Genomic DNA, 20,178 nt, shown 5'->3' with positions numbered 1-20,178 from the left:
GCCACAAAGGCTCTCAGAGTGGCTTACAATTATTTTTTCAATTACAGAGTGCCCTGTCCTCAGGCTTACAATCTAAAAGATGTGACACAAAAAGAAATGGGAATGGTGGTGGTGAAGGAATCATGTTCATTGCTTCTTCTCTCCTCTGGGGCCATGGCAGATGGGCTGAAGGGAGAGCTCAGTTAAGATCAGTGAGATCAGTTAATGGGACAGGTGATCCCCTCTCCCACCTCCAGCAACATCTGCACCAGCTGTAAGAATAATCTGCTGCTATGAAATATACTCTCTGTAACACTGCGTAGGAACTTGAGAAGGACCTCTTTAGGTCAATGCTATAGAGCAGAGGTGAAGAACCCTATACCTTATTAAGCTCCGAGTTCACCCCTGCTAGTTGACCACACTCCCTTGCCTACGACCCCATCATTTGGGGTCTCCCCCAATTTGTGTGTGTATTGTTCAAAAAATTTGAAGTACTACTTTTAAAGTATGTAGCATCTTTGAGACTAACTGAAATAAAGAAGTTGGAAGCATGAGCTTTTGTAGACTTAAGTCTACTTCCTCAGTTGCATTTGGATTTAAGACTTATATCTACGGAAGCTCATGCTGCCAACTTCTTTCCTTCTTTCTTTCTTTCTGTCCCAAAGGTGGTATAAGATCTCTCTACATACTGATTCTATAGATTAACATGGCTATATTTTTGAATTGTTCTTTTAAAGGTTAGTCACTGTTAGTAAAAGCTTTTAAGATAACACATGCAGTTATCTTTTGGCCCACCCTTCCCCGGAATGCAGTCCTTCCCCTCCAAGAACTTTTCTGGAACTGAAATTGGCCCTCAGGCTGAAATAGGCTTTCCAGCCACAATCTGCAACAAGGGTGGAGAATCCTTTTTTTTTTTTTTTTTTTTTTTGGTCTCTGATGAATAACAATTTGGGAATGGTCTTGGTAACAGTATTTCTATGACAGGAAGGGACAGAAAGGGGCCATAGCAAATCTTTCTAGTTTTGACATTTCCAACTAGCCATATAAAGCACAGCTCAGGTCTGTAAATGTCTATTCTTTAGTAAACCCTGGTTCCAGGCTGGAGCTAGGTTCCATGGAATATCCTCCCAGGCCACAAGCCACATCTTAGTTTCCCAAAACTCAAATCCAGGACTTAAAATAATAATTGTGTATCATTGCTTGGTAACAACAATAAACAATATAAGAAGTTCTAAGCCAAATGGGGGAACTGTGGGCCAAAGATTTTCATCCCTAGCATAGAGGATTGTTACCAATTGAGACAAGCCTTGTTTCCCCACCCAACTAGAGTCCAGATGGTTTCCTTGTTAACTGTGGTATAGTTTGAGATGTTTTGTATATTCATATTTCACTTCTTTTCTCTTTTCAGAATTGAGTTTCTGCGACATTTGAGGAGTTATTTCCAGGTTATGTTTAAAATTGAAACCAAATCACCAGAAGAATACAAAGGTGGCGAAAAGGTGTTAATGACATGTGTTGGCATAGGATTTTCCAATCTTAGCAAGACAGTAAAATGATTTTGTTTCTGTGGGCTTTTAATTAAAATTGCTTTGGCACTTGATGGTTTGTTACATAAGAGATAATTCTGTTGTAAAACTTTCATGTAACATCTGTTTTTGCTTTCAAAAAAAAGTGGATTTTCTAATTGCATCTGTTTTTTTACAAACTTTGTAATGCAATAGCTGCTATATTTTTGTTAAACTGTTCACTCTGAAATATTATGTAAAAAGTACATAAGTTATATGATATAAAATGTTTAGTGAGTGGCTAATTCAGTAAGGAATGCTTCCATATAATATGAAACTGTGCATTTCAGATACAAAATTCTTTTGCAATTTTCCCCTTGAAAAATTCAGGCTAGAAGTTCATTCATAAATAGGTCCCATTGTAATCATATGTTTATTAAGGCTAGGCTACAAAATAAAGCCTATTTATAAATGACAGCAAACCAAAACTTTTGTCTATATGTTATGAGTTCCTCTTAGTCTACTTGGTTTTGTTTTTCTAAAGCTTTCCTCTTCATCCTATAGGTGGGCTAACAGTTAATGCATTGTAGAGAGAGACTGCAATTATTATGTGCACCATAGCAAATAAGCTAGTTGTGGTAACAGAGTTACTATTCATCTGCATTATCTGCCTGCTGACTCCTATGTCAAATCTTGATCTAAGGCTAGACTTTATATAATCATGTTTTCAAACAGATGAATACTTATGGTGCTTATAGACGTGCCATGCTGTCTCTAGCCATGTTGAATGAAAACTATAGGCCTGTTACAGACTGCCAAAATAAAGCTGCTTCGGGTCTCTTTGGAGGTATGCTATTTAAATGATGCATGGGTCCTAAGAGTCCGGAGGTCACGACAAAGCCACACTCCATTCCTAAGCACTGGAGTGCAGCTTTGGTGTAGCTTCCGGATTCTTAGGATGCATGCATCATTTAAACAGCATACCTCCAAAGAGACCCGAAGCAGCTTTATTTTGGCAGTCTGTAACAGGCCATAGTCTCTTTAGTGATGACTGATGAAGACAGTGACTGGTTTTGCTGCCTAGCAACTGTGGGAAACTAAGGTACCTGAGTCGGACACATAATCAGAGGACTATAAGCCCATTAGTGCTGATTCATTGCACTAACATTGAAATAGTTTTAGCTTTCTGTGGACAGAAGTAGTTCAGGGTCAGTGCTGGTGCATGGAAAGCACCTTAGAACAGGGTATCTATTGAGCTCTTCGGATAAATGCATGTCCCATATTTGTTGTGATGCAGATTTGGAAGGCTACCACGGTGAAGGGAAGCCCACTCTACTGACACAGACCTGCTGGGGGACATTCATATCTGGATACAATCCATGACTGCATATTGTATGAAAACCTTCCCATTCATAACAAGTTACTTACAACTGTGTAATTAATTCACATTGTGGCTGGCTGCCTGTTAGTGGCACATGCAGATGAAGGTCAGCCTTATACCTGCATATATTTCTTTCAAAGATGTTGGCTTTCTCAACAGTGACTAAAGCCACCCCTATAGCATACAGTAGAGCCACTAAAGCAGCCTTCTCCATGACTATTCTGTATCTGATGGAGAGAAGGGGAAAATCAAAGAATCACCTGGTTGTGTCCCTGTAGAATGGAGTCAGACACAAAATGGTTTCATCATATGCTCAGACCTCCGTAACACACTGGAAGATCTCAGTGGGTGATGATACCATTTTGCATCTGGCTATGGGGATGTAGCCTGATGCTTCTCCAATCCCACACCTCTCCACCAGGAATGGAATGGAATGGCTGATGGGGTGTAGTGTTAACTCCAAGGAGTAGGGAATAGTGAACTGTAATCTAATTCTGCCCACAGAACTGCAACATTATATTGAGCCATACAGAATGCTGCCTGTTTGTAGTTCTTGCATCCAGTCTTTATTGCATCAAGTTAGCAAAGACGTCACATGCATTAGTTATGTTGATCATTTATTAACATTGGAGTATGTGATTACACTGAAATATACATTATTGGAGGCAGACATTTGCATTACTGCCACACATAATATAGCTTCTAGCATCTGTCCACAGATGCTAGAATGGAAGGAATGGCCATTATCCTATTATAAACAGGCGTTTTCTTTATTTTACATCCCTGAGGTTTAACACAGTTTCTGAAAAGCTAAATCTAGACTTGGGTCATCTCTTAGTAGACCAAATAGTAGTTCAGATAGCTCTTTTTTGTTTTGCTAAACCAGCACCATTAATGCTGGTGAACTGTTATTTGTTTTTAAATTCTACCTCAACTTTCTGCATAATAGCCTTTAGGTTGGTGAACAACAGTTGTGACAGAAGAGATCAGAGTAATAAAAGCAGTAAAACTGGTCTGCCATCAAATACTCGGGAGAGTAAAAACAACGTAACTTGCCTTCTGGAAGGAAGCAGTCTTGGTGCCAGTCAAAATCTCTCTGGGGAGGATAAGAGTGAACAACAAAACCCATGCTGCTGTTCATGTTGGGTGTAGAAGTCTGGGAGTTGTAGTCCAAAAAAGTAACATTTCCCTGCTCTGAGCCTGTTTTGTGTGGCAGGCACATTGGAAACCAGGCTTACAAAAAATATCCTAAATACTGGACACATTTACATGGCAGTCAGGCAACATTCAAGGAACCCAATCACGTTATCCAGTTTGTAGCTTAATCGATGCTCACAGAGAATCCAGTTTCACTTGGTAATCCCTTCAGCATTCTTTTTCAGGATTGCTAAAATCCATTAAGAATAAGGAAGTCCAAACATTGGCTTGTTATTTAAACAGCAAATTTGTCACTGGATTACACATTGGTTCTGGATTTTAAGAATTATAGTGCTCTGTTCAGATATTAAGAATTCACTTGTGTTGGTGAGAATACACACTGCTGGTACTAGGAAGTGAAGAAAGGTGCACTCATCCATGCCCAGATGAATTTGTGCCACCAGAGGGCAACAGAGATAGCAATAGTTTTCCTGGAGTATCTCCTTTTTCTGTTTGTTTTGTTTCTTCCTTGAATTCCAGTCTGATGAGTTTTAGGCTTGACTTCACTCCCACAGTTGCATGTGCATTGCACAATTCATGCAGTTTGACACCACTTTAACTGGCATGGCTCAATACTATGGATTCTGGAACTTGTAGTTTTATGAGATATATAGCCTTTGTTAGAGCTACAAATCCCAGAGTTCTGTGGGATGGAGCCATGGCAGTTAAAGCAACATCAAACTGCATTAATTCTGCAGTGTGCAGCATTTCACACATTCCTTGTTTATTCTTCATGATGGAGGTAGAAGAAACCCTCTAATAAGTATGCATTTTGCTTTAATAAAGATCATCAGCGGAAACAGCCTTTAGTGATGATTTCCAGTACCAGCTGCCATACTTGCTAAGTGTCCCAAACACCCAGTACCATGTTTGAATAAGGAGGAATTTAACATAATGTCACTGCCCCTGAAGTTTCAGCCGCAGCAAAATGTCCGTCCTTCTGCTGGACAGTGCTACCTAATTTCCAGCCTCATAAACTGAGCAATTTGTCATTTTTTCCACCAAGTATCCCTCCCACAAGAGCTTTTAACAGCAAAAATGCATCTGATCTGGCGCCACCTTTTTATTCCACTCCCCACATTGGTTTAGACATCTGAGACTACCTGTGTCCTCATGCAGTGAGGATGAATGGCCCAAAGAGTGATGCTAATGAAAGACAAGCATGTACAGTTGGCCCTCTGTAGCCACAGATTTTTATTTATCCATGGATTCAACTATCCACGTCTTGAAAATATTTTAAAACTATATAAATTCCAAACAGCAAATCTTGATTTTGCCATTTTATATAAGGAACACCATTTTACTATGTCATTGTATTTAATTAGACGTGAGCATCCATGGATTTTGGTATCCATAAAGGGTCCTGGAACCAAATCCCAGCAGATACCAAGGGCCTACTGTACTCTTATACAAACCCCCTTCTCTGAGATAATCAGAGCAGTTGTTTGGCAGAACCTCCTGACATAGTACTGCCATATCTCTATCTATCTATCTATCTATCTATCTATCTATCTATCTATTAATAATGGTATTTTTAATGAATGAATGAATGCAGATTGATGAAAAAATTCAGACTTACAACTCTTGTTTATCTATGCTGCTGAGTATTCTTTTGTCACATACCTGAAATGAGACCACTTCAGCATAAGTGAGGATAGTTAATGGATTAATCCATTCAAATCAGAAAGGGTTTTTATGTTCTTACATTATGTTTATAACTGCCCAGATTGTGTTTAAATGTGTTTTGCCTTGGATTCCATGCAGCTGCACCTAATCTTCTCAATCTGAAATGCATCAGTAGTTTGATTATGGAGCATAAGAAAATACTAGAGGGGTTGCAAGTGTATTTCAGACATTTGGCAAAGTTGTTTGTAGCAGATCATTGTATCTTCTGTTCCTCTGTTGTCAGAGCTGAATGTTTTGATGACAGCCCAGTAACTCTCTGATTGACCCCTAAGTAAGTACTGCTTGGATGATTCACGCAGCTTAGAAGGCCCATCTTCTGATGCTGCTGTATGCTGAACGTAATCCTATTGCTGGGAAATAAATCCTATTGGTTACAATAAAAGCTGTTTCTGAGTAACTTTAGGTAGGATCTTCCTGCAGCTGTGTTTGTCCCTCATACCATTTTCTTGTCTCTTTAAACTCCCTTTCTCATTTACAATCTGCAGCTTCTTGCAGTCATGATGTATTTATCACTTTAGCTCTGTACAAATCCATCCACAATAGGGCTGTGAACAACAGCATTATAAAAGGCAAAGTCCCCCCCCCCCCAGCAGCAGCACTTTCTTCTCTGCTTCTTTGTGAGCAGCATTATTGTTTCCTTGGATCACTGCAGAATGTGCTATCTGGTTACTACCTCTTCAGTAATCTTCATTAGTTGTTTGTGAGAAATGAGGGAGACCAAACCATGTCACAGTGTTGTCCTTCCAAAAACCTGTGCCCACCTCATTAACTTTATTCTTCTTTATGCTGCAGTAGCTTGTGGCTCCTGTTGTCCGGAATTTTTTTTAAGAGAGGGGAGGAGGAGGGCATGAATCCACTTTGGATTTTAGTGGGAACTATGGCCCCATACAGACAGGCCAAGCACAGCTTTGGGGCAGCTTCTGGTCTCTTAAAATGCATGTCATTTAAACAGCATACTTCCAAAGTGAACCGAAGCAGCTTTATTTTGGCCTGTCTGTACGGGCCCTATATAAAAGTTATCCAAAGTACTGAACCTATGACAAGATAGCCATCTCTAAATATCTGAAGGAATGACCAGAATTATATTTGTTAAATTTGACAAATTTGGATATAGTAAAGAATGCAAGTATAGGAATCTGATAAGTTATATGGTAACAGCAGCAAAGTTGGTTCTTGCGAGAAAGTGGAAAACAAATGAAATTCCAACATGTATGGATTGACTTGAAAATGTTATGGAAATGGCTCAGTTAGATAAACTGACTACACTGGTAAACTGGCAAATTGACATATTTATATAAAAATGGAAACCATTTACAGTATAGAATATGTTAAGCAATTAAAGGGAGATATTAACATGATTGGGTTTGATAAGTAATTGAAATTAGTTGTGTTAATGTGTTAGTTGCATTAATGTGTTAATTAGTTGTGTTAATGGGAGGAACATGGAATAATATTAATATGCTGAATATTTACTTTAGAAGATGAATTTAAAAGACTTAAAGGGGAAAAGAATATTATCATTTAAGAAACCAGATAGAGAATGAGCAGGAAGTCTTTTATAAGGGAGGGGGAACAGGGATTGTTGTTTGTATGTTTACATGTTGGTTTATGTCAATGTTTATGTATGTCCAATTATTTATGTGTTAAATTTTGAGGGAAAAGGTATTTTATAAGTATCTAAGGGATGTCATGTAGAAGGTGAAGAAAGCTTTTTTTCTGCTGCTCCAGGAACTAAAGCACAAACCAGTGGATTCAAAAAAGAAAAGAGATTCCACTTAAACATTAAGAACTTTTTAATTGTAAGATCCATTCAACAGTGAAATAGATTGCCTTAGAGGGTAATGGACTCTCTATTGTTAGAGGTCTTTAAGCCAAGGTTGAATGAGCATCTTTCAGGAGTGCTTTAGCTGTGTATTCCTCCATGGCAGTGGGTTGGACTAGACATCCCTGAGGCTCCTTCCAACTCTTTCTATGATTCGGAACAGGGTTCAGCACCTTTAAAGTTTAGACTGATATCCAGCCCATTGATAAGAAGATATCAGCCACCGCTGACATCAGGTTGAGTGTTTAGTTCATGCCAGAACAGGTAGACATCACTGAGCAGGATTACCTTTGCTCATTTAAATTGTGAGTTGTCCGTTTAATAGGAAATACTGTAGTATGAAAAGCAGGAAGAAAAAGCTGGGCAACACCTTGACTCTTTGTAGTTTCAGTGTGCTATATTACAAAAAAATATCGTTGCAGTCATTTAGTTTGAGAGTGTTGAAAGTGTTAAAAGCACCAGGTGGACAGACATATTGTTAAAATGCACATCAGTCTAGTCTGCATACCATGCCAGAAAAAAGAAGCACCATTTGGCGACTGGAGAAGGCAGCAAAATTGTAACAGCTGTACTTCAACATGTGCCTGTTTTGGTTACTCTTCATACAGACCAGACTTGCTAGCTGTAACTCAAAACCTTTATTACTGAAATCCAGAAGCCCAAAGCAGTAAAGTGGCTTAACCGTACCAAAGTACTGATGACATTGTCCTTTGTAGGTAAATAAGTCAAGAAAATAGACTGCATTGCTTCTGGGAAAGTTTAGACATTGCGGCTCACTTTAAAAGTGGAGCTACATATTATAGAAAGCTCTGTGGTGGTTTATTCCCCCTAAGGACTTTTTTCTGTATAAAGTTAGCCTCAGGGTTAACGGTAGAGAAAGAGAGTTGCTCAGTGCGAGTGTGGCATAGTAGTGTGAGTGCTGGACTACAACTCTGGAGATCAGAGTTTGATTCCTAGCTTGGCCATGAAATCCACTGAGTGACCTTGGCCAAGTTGCATGCACTCAGCCTCAGGGAAGGCAATGGCAAGCCTCCTCTGAACAAATCTTGCCAAGAAAACACCATTATAGGGTCACCATAAATGGGAAACTACTTGAAGGCACACGATAACAACAAAAGCATTATTTCCACCTTAAGCCCACTACTATTGTCCACGCAAGTTACTCTCTTGAAATTCTGGCCTGGATGCATTTCCATCTCTTATCTCCACCACCCTCCAGAAGCCACAAGGACTCGGTACATCTGCACTGTAGAAATAATGCAGTCTGACACCACTTTAACTGCCTTGGCTTCATCCAACAAAATCCTGGGATTTGTAGTTCTATGAAACACCAGCACTCTTTTGGCAAACAAGGCTAAAGGCCTTGTACCAGAATGGTTAATCCTACCATTAGGAAGAATGAAAAGCTTAGCTTAGGCAGGAAATGTTCTGTCCCATGGAAGGTCAGTAAATAGTATACACACACACACACACACACACACACACACACACTGCAAGCATTTGAGGGAGAGAGAGAGGGAGAGACTTGTAAGATTTCCTACCTCATGTGATAAAATAAGTTGGCCAGCTTTGGGTACTATATATCTTGAAGGGTATGTGATGGAATTGGCTGCGCGGCCAGAAGCAGGAAAATGTCTTAGTCTGGCACAGGACAATCGGACAACGTTTAGCCTGTTCACCCAGCACCATAGCCTAACGAATGTCTCCACATAAACTGCTAGGGAACATCCTCCCAAAAGATAAAATACACTTGCACACATACATGTTTCTGTCAGGGCAAGTAGCAGCTGGGGTGGTTTTAGCAAGTGGAATAATGGCATGACAAAAAAAGGTGCTAACCCTATCCCTTGCACTGCGGTCCCAGTCCAGATAACACACTATCTTTTCCACGGTGGCTGCTGGGGGGGGGGGGGGAATTAAGGACACTGAGGTTGCATCTGCACTACAGAAATAATCCAGTTTGAGACTGGTTTAACTGCCATGGCTCAGTGCAATGGAAATCTGAAATTTGGAGTTTTGTGAGATATTAGTCATCTTTGTCAGAGAGCTCTGGTGCTACAACAAACTACAAACCTCAGAATTGTATAGCACTGAGCCATTGCAGTTAAAGTGGCATCAGACTGGATTCTTTTGGCGATGTGGATGCATCCATGAGAAGCAGAAATGTGTCTCATCTTTGTTGCTGTTCTATGTCTTCAATTCATTTCCAACTTTATTTTCTTTCATTTTAAATATCATTTTAAATCATATAAACATTTTTATTAAACATTAAACACAGCCACAAACATTTTAAAAACACAGCGAACACCAACACACAAACAAATAACAAACACTAACAAAATGAATTAAACTACTAAACAAAAGTAAACATTCACTACTGACCCCCACCTCCACTGACCGATATATACCGCTACTTCTCTACTTCCTTGTATATGAAAAAATATTTATACCTTTACCAATAACAACTCTCTTTACCTTACAAAATGGTAAGGTATCCACAATAAGACTGCAAATATGTAATGAACAATTCCCAATCTTTTAAAAAAAATTAAATCACAGATATTAAATATAAACACAATCACAAATAATGTTTTAATTAATATAAACTATCACAGAATTTTCTGAGACTAAGGAAGTTATCACACGGTGACCTATGTGCTGTCATCCCAAAAATGGTTAAAGTGCAGTCATTCCAGAAAAGCAAGCCCACTTGCTAATGGTTATCACACACAAGAGCACAACAAGGGGTTAAAGGTACATTACTGAGGGTTAGATTTGAATTTGGCTATCAGATGGGTGAGGACAAATCCCCATTGCCTTCTTAGAAATATCTTTTCTGAGTATGCTCAAAACTGTCACTTCTGGAAGTGCCCTCCCCCAAATGCCACAGGGAGTGAGGGGAAACCAGGGAGGGAAGCCTCTTTGCCCCAAAAGCTGTGTCAGAGGAAGGCAGACAAACTCCGTAAAACCACAAAGACACACACCTACACACAAGAGTCATATGAGTCCTATTTCCTCTGAGGCTGAGAGAATGTGACTTTCTCACGGTCACCCAGTGGCTTTTATGACCAAGCAGGGTCCCTGTCTATCATCCATCCATCCATGTCTGTCTGTCTATCTGTCTGTCATCCATCTCTCTCTCTCTCTCTCTCTCTCTCTCTCTCTCTCTCTCTCTCTCTGTGTGTGTGTGTCACCTTCCTTCCTTCCTTCCTTCCTTCCTTCCTTCCTTCCTTCCTTCCTATCTATCTCTGCCATCTATCTATCTATCCACTTACCTATCTATCTCTGTCATCTCTCTCTCTGTCATCTATCTATCTATCTATCTATCTATCTGTCTGTCTGTCTGTCTGTCTGTCTGTCTGTCTGTCTGTCTATCTATCTATCATCTCTGTCAGAGAGAGTGGGTCCATAAACCGTGTCCCTCCAAGACACCCTCCCTCTGCCTTCTTCTCCCACCAGCTCTGCCTGCCCTTCATGAGAGGCTCCATTAGAGGAGCAGAGAACAGGGTGAGGAGGGATGTCTGTGTGTATCCCTTTAAGAAGTCTCTCCCAGGGACAGCAAGGCAGTTTGTGAAATCAGGAAAGTGGACGCATCTGGAGCCTTGTATTTTCACACAGCAGCCATTACGTGAGAGCAGCCAATTCGTAAGGAAAAGGGACTCATAAATCCGGTAGCTTTGCAAATTTACTTATTTCCAGACTGACCTCACATTCACCCTGGATTCTCTTCTGATTGGCTGCAGCATCATGTGAAAAGCAGCTGCAAATTGGTCCCTGAACCCTGGATGACTGTGCATTGACCCACTTTAAACTTCCGATTTTGCCCCATGTGATAACGACCTATGACAGTTTGGCTCTAATGCTGACAAATCCTTAACACTCATCCTGCCGATCCTCCCAAAGCTTTAACCATTTTCTCAAACCTACAACAATGAGTAATCTAATTTACTGGATGTCTCTCGTAATTCTCCGCTCTGAAAAAGCATTCCTGATGTTCCCATTTAAAAAGGGTTTTGTAAGCCAGGGGATTTCTCCATCAGCATTACTAATGCTTGCTAACGTAAATGTATTCACTCATCACCCTCTGCACTATTAGATACTGCTCACAAAAATGTTGGCTATGATTAAGAGGAAAAAAATCATTCTGTTCATTGCTCTGGTACCAAGCAAATGCCACATACTTATTTAGATAAGAGGCCTTCTGGTTGACATGTGAGTTACTTTGGAAGAGGAGATCACACTGTGCCCTTCTTGTGCTAACTGAAGTTTGAGGGTACATAGAATCATGACTTTTAACTATCCCCCCCCCCACAAAAAAAATCCCCAACCAAACATATGCATCCTGCTGGCCACAAATTTACCTTCATTGTGAAGGAGGGAATAAATCATAGAACCACAGAGCTGGAAAAAGTTACAGTCCTTTTCAACTTTTGGTCCTCCAGATATCTTGGATTTCTCAGTGGTTGCACCCAACTTTGTGAACGTTGTTGTTCATGTGAACGCTAAGCCTGTGTCTCAGCAGTCAACAACATTTTTTAAAAAATAAGTGGATGGTTTTTAGTAAATGACTGACTCCTACTGAAAGTGTTTTTAAAGGATTGCTGCTGTACTTTTTACCAATGTGGCTTTAAATTGGCTTGAAGTCCAATGGTATTTTAATATTGCAACAAGTTTGGTTATGTTTTGCTACTGTGGGTTGTTATCTGTTATTAGCTGTACTTTTTTTATCAGCTTTCATGTGCACCTGCAATAATATTGTCATGACCCACTTTGAGTGACAGTTCTGAAATAAATGCTGGATAGCAATCCAGCTCAATATTCAGCTACCTCCAGGATTTATTTACTTGAAGTATTTCTAGATCGCCTTCCAGCCCACAAGGACTCCTGAGGCAGTGAACAAATCTAAGGACAATTCAGTTTTTAAAAAAAATTGTACTGAATTGTTACTGAGTAAAGAAAAAGCCCTTTCATAGGCGCTGAATAGACGGGCCCTACCGGGCGCCGTCGTTACGCACAAGGGACAGTGTTTCCTGATGCACCTTGCCCCTTGCACGTAACGAGTGTGTAAAAATGGCGGTGCCCTATACACATGGGTACCGCCATTTTGACGTGATGGATGCCTAGTGTCCGCACGTCTTGACGCCTTCATGACGCCTCAAGTGCGCCATTGGTGCCTTGCGGTGTCATAATGGCGCCACAGAAAGAAGCCGCTTTTTGCGGCTTCTTTTTGTTGCGTGAGGGAGCCGTGCGGTTTGTCCGCTGCGGCACCCTCGCGCAACAAACAAGGGTGGCGGGAGACCACCCTTTTGGGTGGCCTGTATCCTGCCAAAGTCTCCCAAAACTGTGGTTGCTGCCACAGTGCGGAATTAATGCAGTTTGACACTACTTTAACTATCATGGCTAAGAAGATTGAGGCCACCTGAAAGTACAAAAAAAAGTGTCTCAATTAAGTGCCTTTATAAATACTCAGTGTCAACTTAGGCCACATTTCACAAGGCTTGCTTATCATTCCTCACCAGGCAGTCAACTGAAAATATGTTTTGATTCAACTGAAAATATCTTCTCATTCAGATATTAAATAGTAAGGTACACATTTTACCAAAATGTGTAACAGTTGGGTATTGAGCCAATAAAGCAATCATGTGAACTGTTACTCAGAGCTTAAATCCCATGGTGTCCAACAAAACGTATTTCCTTGGTAACTTAGGATGGCAGCCAAATCACTTAAGCCTAGAAGTGTTTTGGTTTTCACCTGTGGGACTGGTTGTGAGGAGATTCAACTGTAGGATTGGTCATCCAAAGACATCTCCTAGAAATGACAAATTAACACTGTTTTTGCATTGTTGGAGTAGAATCTGTTCTCACAAGCTGCATCCATCTAGGTATCGTGTATTTTGGCCTTGCCGTATGGTAGTTGTGCATCTAGTGTCAGTGTGAAGGGTCTGAACATGTGTGAGTAGGAGAGAGAGTCCAAATTAACCTGTTATTTCTCTTTGGAAGGAGGCATATACATATAGACAGCTATACCACAAACTGTGGAATGCAGGATGCACATCAACAAGGGGAGTATGGCTAGATAGCACCACAGTACAACGGAACTCACCATCATCTATTCCTTCCTGAACAAAAATTGTTACAGCATCTATATTGTCACTGCACACTAATGTCAAAATCATTTATTTAGACAGTCCCCACAGCATCACCATATAAGTCTTTTGCTGCTGTGTATTTTTGCCAGGATTCATCCACCTTGTCCCATCTTGTCCAGCTTACCATTCCTGACTAAATGTTCCGCTCAAATATTTTACTTGCTTTCCTGACCTATGGTATACATTCTATGTATAGATCTGTAATATAGAATTCTACCTGAGCCTCTATCGCTGTGGTTTTGGGGTTGCACCCTTTCCACCTCTGCATCAGCATTTTGGATAGACTTGCGACTTTGTATGTAGTCAAAGCACAGTCCATTGGCTATGTTAGTTAGGGTTGCTGGGAGTTGCATTTCAACAACATCTGGAGGGCAATACTTTCCCATTCCGGTCCTAAGGAATAATTACAGAGTCAAAAGTTAGAAACCTTTTGATCCTGCTAATTCTTGGACTTTCCTCACTCTTTACAAAATCTCTGTTCCACCCCAGAAGGCATCTCTTTTAGACTGCATATTTCTTCATCAGTTTATTTTACTGAGCACTTAAAAATTGGCAGGCTCACCATGAATTCATTTTAGTTTAGAAATACAAGCCCTACCTTACAAGTTAACCTAAATCCAAGACATATTAGGAAGGAAGGCACAGAGGGAGAAGAGCTAAAAAGAAGATTGTATCTATAAAACACCATGCCTCAATATAAGGAATTTTGGAAAGACAACAAATGAGCCAATCCCTTTCTTTTATGTGCTTTATCAAACAGAATCTATGCACCGAAACTAATAAATAGCACTATGATTTATTGTATTGGTTTTATCCCTTATACAGTATATTCTTGCTCTTCACAGTCGTGTGTGCTTTGTAATTAATAGCTAATCATTATATAAAGCCAATAAGGACAATATTTAAAAAAATAAGTGCCAGAGAACAAATAATTCAGTGCGTTGTTGATCTGATCCCTTTATTAAATAACTATGTCCTGTCAAATAATCACTACTCTTCCTTCCTGACACATATATCTTTTCCAAACTCCATATCTGAAGCAGTTCTCCAAATATGTGTCTCATTGAAAAAATATTCTGGATTTACCTCTATTAGCAAGGGCAGTTCAATTTCTCTGGCAAGGAAGATAGGTGACATCAATGTTTCTGTTGAATTATCAGGTGCATTTGATTTAACCTGAATTGGAAGCTCAACTTCTCATTTCCTCTGAGCTATCAGCCCTCACAGAACATCTTGTTCTCCCCAGCTAAAAGCCAACCCCAGGTTTTGTACTCCATGCAGCAGAACCAGAAAACATTCAAGTGGCTTTTCAATCTGTTCTAAGTGAAACAAAGCCTGCCTTTGTGGACCAGGGCTACCACAGGGCATGGCTCTGGGAGAAGTGACCCTGACTGGATACAGTAATCATTGTCAGGGATGATTGATTCACAGATGTCTCAAAGCCACTGTGCACTTGGGCTTCCAAATGTGTTATCATGGCACACTAGGACATCTGATGGGAATTTGTACATTTTTTCCTATATCAGTATTATGGAAGGGGGAGTTGCATGCAGTGTGCCGCTCCTCAAGAAACTTTGTTCTTTTTCTCTAAACACCTTTTTAAACAGAATTAATAACTGAATGGTTTGGCTCTGATTTTATGTAACAAAACTATATTTCCAGATGATTTAGGATGCATTTGCACTGCCGAACTAATCCAGTTTGACACCACTTTAACTGTCATAGCTCAGTGCTATGGGGTTTGGGGAACTGTAGTTTTGTGAGACATTTAATCTTCTCTGACAGAAAGCTCTGGTGCTACAACACCAGAAAAAGAGAGAGAGAGAGGTGTAGTGGTTTGAGCATTGGACTATGACTCTGGAAACCAATGTTTGAATTCTCGCTCGGCCATGGAAACCCACTGGGTGACTTTGGGCAAGTAACACTCTCTCAACCTCAGAGGATGGCAATGGCAAACCCTCTCTGAAGAAACCTGCCAAGAGAACCCCATTATAGGGTCACCATAAGTCAGAAATGACTTGAAGGCACACAACAACAACAAAATTAAAGCGGTGTCAAATTGGATTATTTCTGCAGTGCGTATGCAGCCTTAATCTAGATGAATTTTTAGTAGGGTAAAGAAAACACCACAAGACCTTTCCTGGAGGACTATTTAACTTTTTGACTGACAACTCTTGGGCCAAATTCCTACCATATTGCTTTATGTACCTCTGTTTGCATGATGCGTACCCTTTGGCTTTCCCTCTTGCTATTTTTGCCTGAGTTGGGCTGTTATTTTCAGACACCGTTTTTTATTAACACTTAGTATATGCCTGCTTTTTTAGATTTCATATGAAGATAAAATAACTGTTCAAATGAACTGCATGCTAGTCACTTACAAAGTCACAGCCTATGTGCCCTCTAAGGCTGTGCAACCACTTCAGACAATTCCATAGAGAATTAGGTTGATTGGAACCAATTGAGATCAGGTCCAAAATGGATTGGATTAGTCCAGTTTGGATCCAGAATGATTTAGCCTGGTTGGAAGTAATTTGGAACTATTGAACTAATCTGACATAGGGAGTAGACAGTGCATCTTTGACTATGCCATGTAAGAAAAACACCATGGTGGGGGATGGAGGGGTAGGAACAGCTGGGTTTTTCCCAGTGACAGCTCTAGCACTCAGTCCAAGACAACAATCACATCAACACTCGCCAATCATAGCATTTGGTGGGGAGTGAGCGAGATAATCTGAGGTCACTGAACTGTATACACACTACAGGTTTCTTTTCTTAATCCAAATTTAGCTGATACCAAAATGTTTGGTGGCTGGCCTGCCTACCTAGTGCTTACTATGCTGTCTCCCAGCATAGTACGTAGTTTATCCTTTGGCTGTGCTCCCTTGTGCTACGTATTTGAATTCTCAACCTTGGGCATGCTTTTAGGGACTCTAGCATGGGGACTCCACTACTGGGGCAGGGGGCTTGTGCCCATGTGCGCATGGTGCTTTGCTTTATTTTATTTTTTTTGTCTTTAATTTATCTTTGGCTGTATTGTGTGACCACAGAGTTTATCAGACAAGGGAAATTGGAAGTATAATCCAATGGCAATCCAAACGCAATCATGGGGTTTAACGTTATTGCATGATAGAGTACCACACGCAATTTCAGGCAATGGGAAGTCAGTCCAAACACAATCATGGGGTTTCACGTTATTGCGTGAGAGGTGATCACACGCAATTTAGAGCAATGGCAAGCTATTTTCGGGCAATAGGAAGTCAGTTTGAACGCAATTCGAATTCACGTAAATTCGCTGAACTAGCGAATTCACGTGAATGCATTCTAGCCCCACTTTCTTTTCATTCAAAATTAAGAGAAATTCCTCCCATGCGATAAACTCCCCTGTCACCTATGCACACAATTTTGTATGGCACAAGCAGCAGACATATACAGTACAACTTCCATATCCACAGGGAGATACGTTCCCAGGCTTACTGTGGAAACACAAAACCAAGGATAATAGAAAACTATATTGAAACAAATTACTTCCAGAGGAAGTTGACTATAGAGTCATGCTGGAAGACCTAGAGATTTCTAGAGATAACACCTCTCTGTCCATTTATATGTCCCCCACGGTCTATTTCCGCTGGAAGCATACCATATAATTGTGTTAAAGTATCTGGAAAATGCCTAGCAAGAACAAAATGTTTCAGATAGTGAAACTGTGGATCCCTAATCCCGTGGATATGGGGGGGTCATACTGTATCACTACAATGGAGAGAGTAGCATGAACTGGGAGGAACAGATACCCAACTAATTTTACATGCTATAATTATATATCATTTGAAAAACCTTATGAACAGTGGCTACTAAAATAAAACACCTTTGGATCTTTAGCAAGAATGAGCTTCTCTGAAGGAGTTACAATTTTTCCAGATTTCATACATTTGTGTTAAAAAAAAAAACAACCACCGAAAAGTTACATCTGTTTTGATATGTCAAAAGTCAAAAGCACAGGTCAATCCCAACTGACTTTCCAAATTTTCATTTAGTTTTGTGGTCCAAACTGGGTCAGCTTGGGTCCAAATTGTGCTAAATCAGATGAGGGCCCAATCTGAATCACAAATCCGGGCTCTGAATTGAATCATAGTACCCTTGTACCACACTAAGACCTTTTGTCTTATTTTTTTTTTAAAGGAGTTTGACATCTCTTCAAAAGTTGATATATTTCTTAGAAAATAATAAAGTTTTAGTGGTTTTTTCAAGCTATGAGGACATGTTCTAGAAGAGTTTGTTCCTGATGTTTAAATAGCAGCTGTGGCTGGCATCTTCTCTGAAGACCCACTGAAAACTATGGATGCTGGCCATGAAGGCCTTTGACTTCACAAAGAATAGAAGCTCGGTGTTTCAGTGGCATCTCCAAACTGGCAATGCTGTCTCATGTATCTGAATACATTATACTCCAGGTAATCCCTAGCTGAAGCTGCCCTCACACCCTTCTAAAAGATTTATTAACCCTACTGTAGCAGGCTAAGTGCCGTGAGTAACAACTAGACCAATGCTTTGAGAACTAGATCTGTGGCAGGTCTTGGATGTGATTTGTACTACAGTGCAACTTGATACATTCAGTTAAATATGCACAAAACTGAGCTGTACTGCTGTTAAATAACAAAGTATCTTAAATGCTTGCAATATTTTGAAATAACCTTCCATAGTATCTTCCTTGGGATTTAAGCCATTGCCTCTCAAATATAGATCGGACTCATATATGAAATATTTTCCGTCATCAACATCAATCAGTCTTACATTTCTAGATGTTTTCAATTGCAAATGCTTTCAGCTCTTCATTTAATGGCTTTTGCAAAACCTCTTTGCTTATTCCAGACTTTATCTTATTCTTCAAGCATTACGTCAAGAAGACAGCTACTTCATGAACAAAGGTTTTATTTACAGACTAAATCCAGGGTTCTGTTTATAGGTCTCTCTGATCACTCATCTAGACTGCTGACTAATTAATATTTTCCTGCTGAGAACTCTTAGTGCTGCTAAACTGCAGGCTACATGAAACAAGCAGAAGGCTTTTAAGGACCACTTCTCTTTTTTAGTTGGTCCTCCGTATCCATGGATTTTTATCCATGGACTCAGCCATCCACAGCTTGACTCTGTCTGTGTATGTGTGTTTAAATTCCAAAAAGCAAACTCTGATTTTGCTATTTTTATATAAAGGGACACAATTTTACTGTGCCGTTGCATTTAATAGGACTTGAACATCCATGGATTTTAGTATGCACAGCCCCACCCCACCTCCCAGAAGAACCAAACCCTAGCAGATTCCAAGAGTCCACTGTACAAATAAATATGGTCATTCCAGTCTGGATCAGAACCAGGGAGATTTAACTAGTTTTATGCCTGCTCCCAAATGCACATTCAAAAGAAGAAATCTGCATTACCATCAGTTGATGGCTTGGTTTGGTGTAATCCAGTTAGCCAGAAGGGTTAAACTCCTATACGATCCAAGCACAACACTTCTCATCTGGACTGGGGTTGTATGTGATAACCTGTGTGTAAAAGCAAACTTTAGCTACATGCTATGTTTTTAAAATAGTTCGCATTTGAGCTCTCAAAGATATGCTATCAGTCACACTCATTTGCAAGTACGTTTCACTGAACAGGATAGAGATTGCACAGTGGCAGTCCCAAGCAGAGGTATTGTTGTCACCATATGGAAAGCTATTTGGAAAAGATTCCAAATGGACAATAATATATTGATAATCGAATATAGCCCTTTGGTGCAGGTATCTTATTATTTACTTTTCCATCTATAAGTACCAACAGCAAAATGCAGGCCTATGACTCACAACTTCTATTTTTTCCCTCCTGTTTGGTTTGTAATACCTTGCCCTGATGAAGAAGCCAATCAAGCTTCAAAAGCTTGCAACTTGCATATTGTGCATTTTGATTGCCCAATAAAGGTATCACTGTGAAGTCAAAGGCTTTCACGGCCAGCATCCATAGTTTTTTGTGGGGTTTTTGGGCTATGTGACCATGTTCTAGAAGAGTTTATTCCCGATGTTTCTCCAGCATCTGTGGCTGGCATATTCAGCAGGAACAAATCCTTCCAGAACACGTGTGTGTGTGTGTGTGGGGGGGGGGACACAATTGGGTTGGCGCCAAACAACAATAATAATATTTTGTGGGGGGTTTTGGCCCATGAGGCCGTGTTCTAGAAGAGTTTATTCCTAACGTTTCACCAGCATCTGTGGCTGGCATATTCAGAAAATGCTGGCATGGAGGAGAGTGGGGTATATATACTGTTGGTTGAGAGAAAGTGATTTGCATGTTAATCTGTGTGTTGGTCTGTTGGAGAATGGCAAGGCCTCAGGATGGGAGGATATGTGATGAGGATTGTGTCTATTTCATTAGTGATCCATTGTCTGCTGGGAAACCCCCTAACCCTGCATGGTGTTCATTTGCATGTGC

At 40.2% G+C, this 20,178-nt stretch overlaps 1 protein-coding gene and 1 long non-coding RNA gene across 2 annotated transcripts in view; one reads left to right on the top strand and one right to left on the bottom strand.

Moving 5' to 3' along the window:
- RCL1 (RNA terminal phosphate cyclase like 1) overlaps positions 1–1,903 on the top strand; it is a 31,601-nt gene extending 29,698 nt beyond the window's left edge. The window contains exon 9 of the mRNA XM_089490063.1: positions 1,388–1,903. Coding sequence (XP_089346189.1) covers positions 1,388–1,535 — 148 coding nt within the window. The 3' untranslated portion in view covers positions 1,536–1,903. The remainder of the gene's footprint in view (positions 1–1,387) is intronic.
- The window catches only part of LOC149323611 (uncharacterized), a 37,632-nt gene extending 23,583 nt beyond the window's left edge, over positions 1–14,049 (bottom strand). Inside the window, exon 1 of the long non-coding RNA XR_016277298.1 lies at positions 13,937–14,049. This is a non-coding gene — a long non-coding RNA (uncharacterized LOC149323611). The remainder of the gene's footprint in view (positions 1–13,936) is intronic.
- Between the last annotated feature and the right edge of the window lie 6,129 nt (positions 14,050–20,178).

This window comes from Sceloporus occidentalis, unplaced genomic scaffold (assembly GCF_023333645.1).
Source record: "Sceloporus occidentalis isolate IW3139 unplaced genomic scaffold, rSceOcc1.0.p SCAF_1, whole genome shotgun sequence".
NCBI classification, from domain to species: Eukaryota; Metazoa; Chordata; class Lepidosauria; order Squamata; family Phrynosomatidae; genus Sceloporus; species Sceloporus occidentalis.
This window is presented reverse-complemented; position numbering and strand designations above follow the sequence as displayed.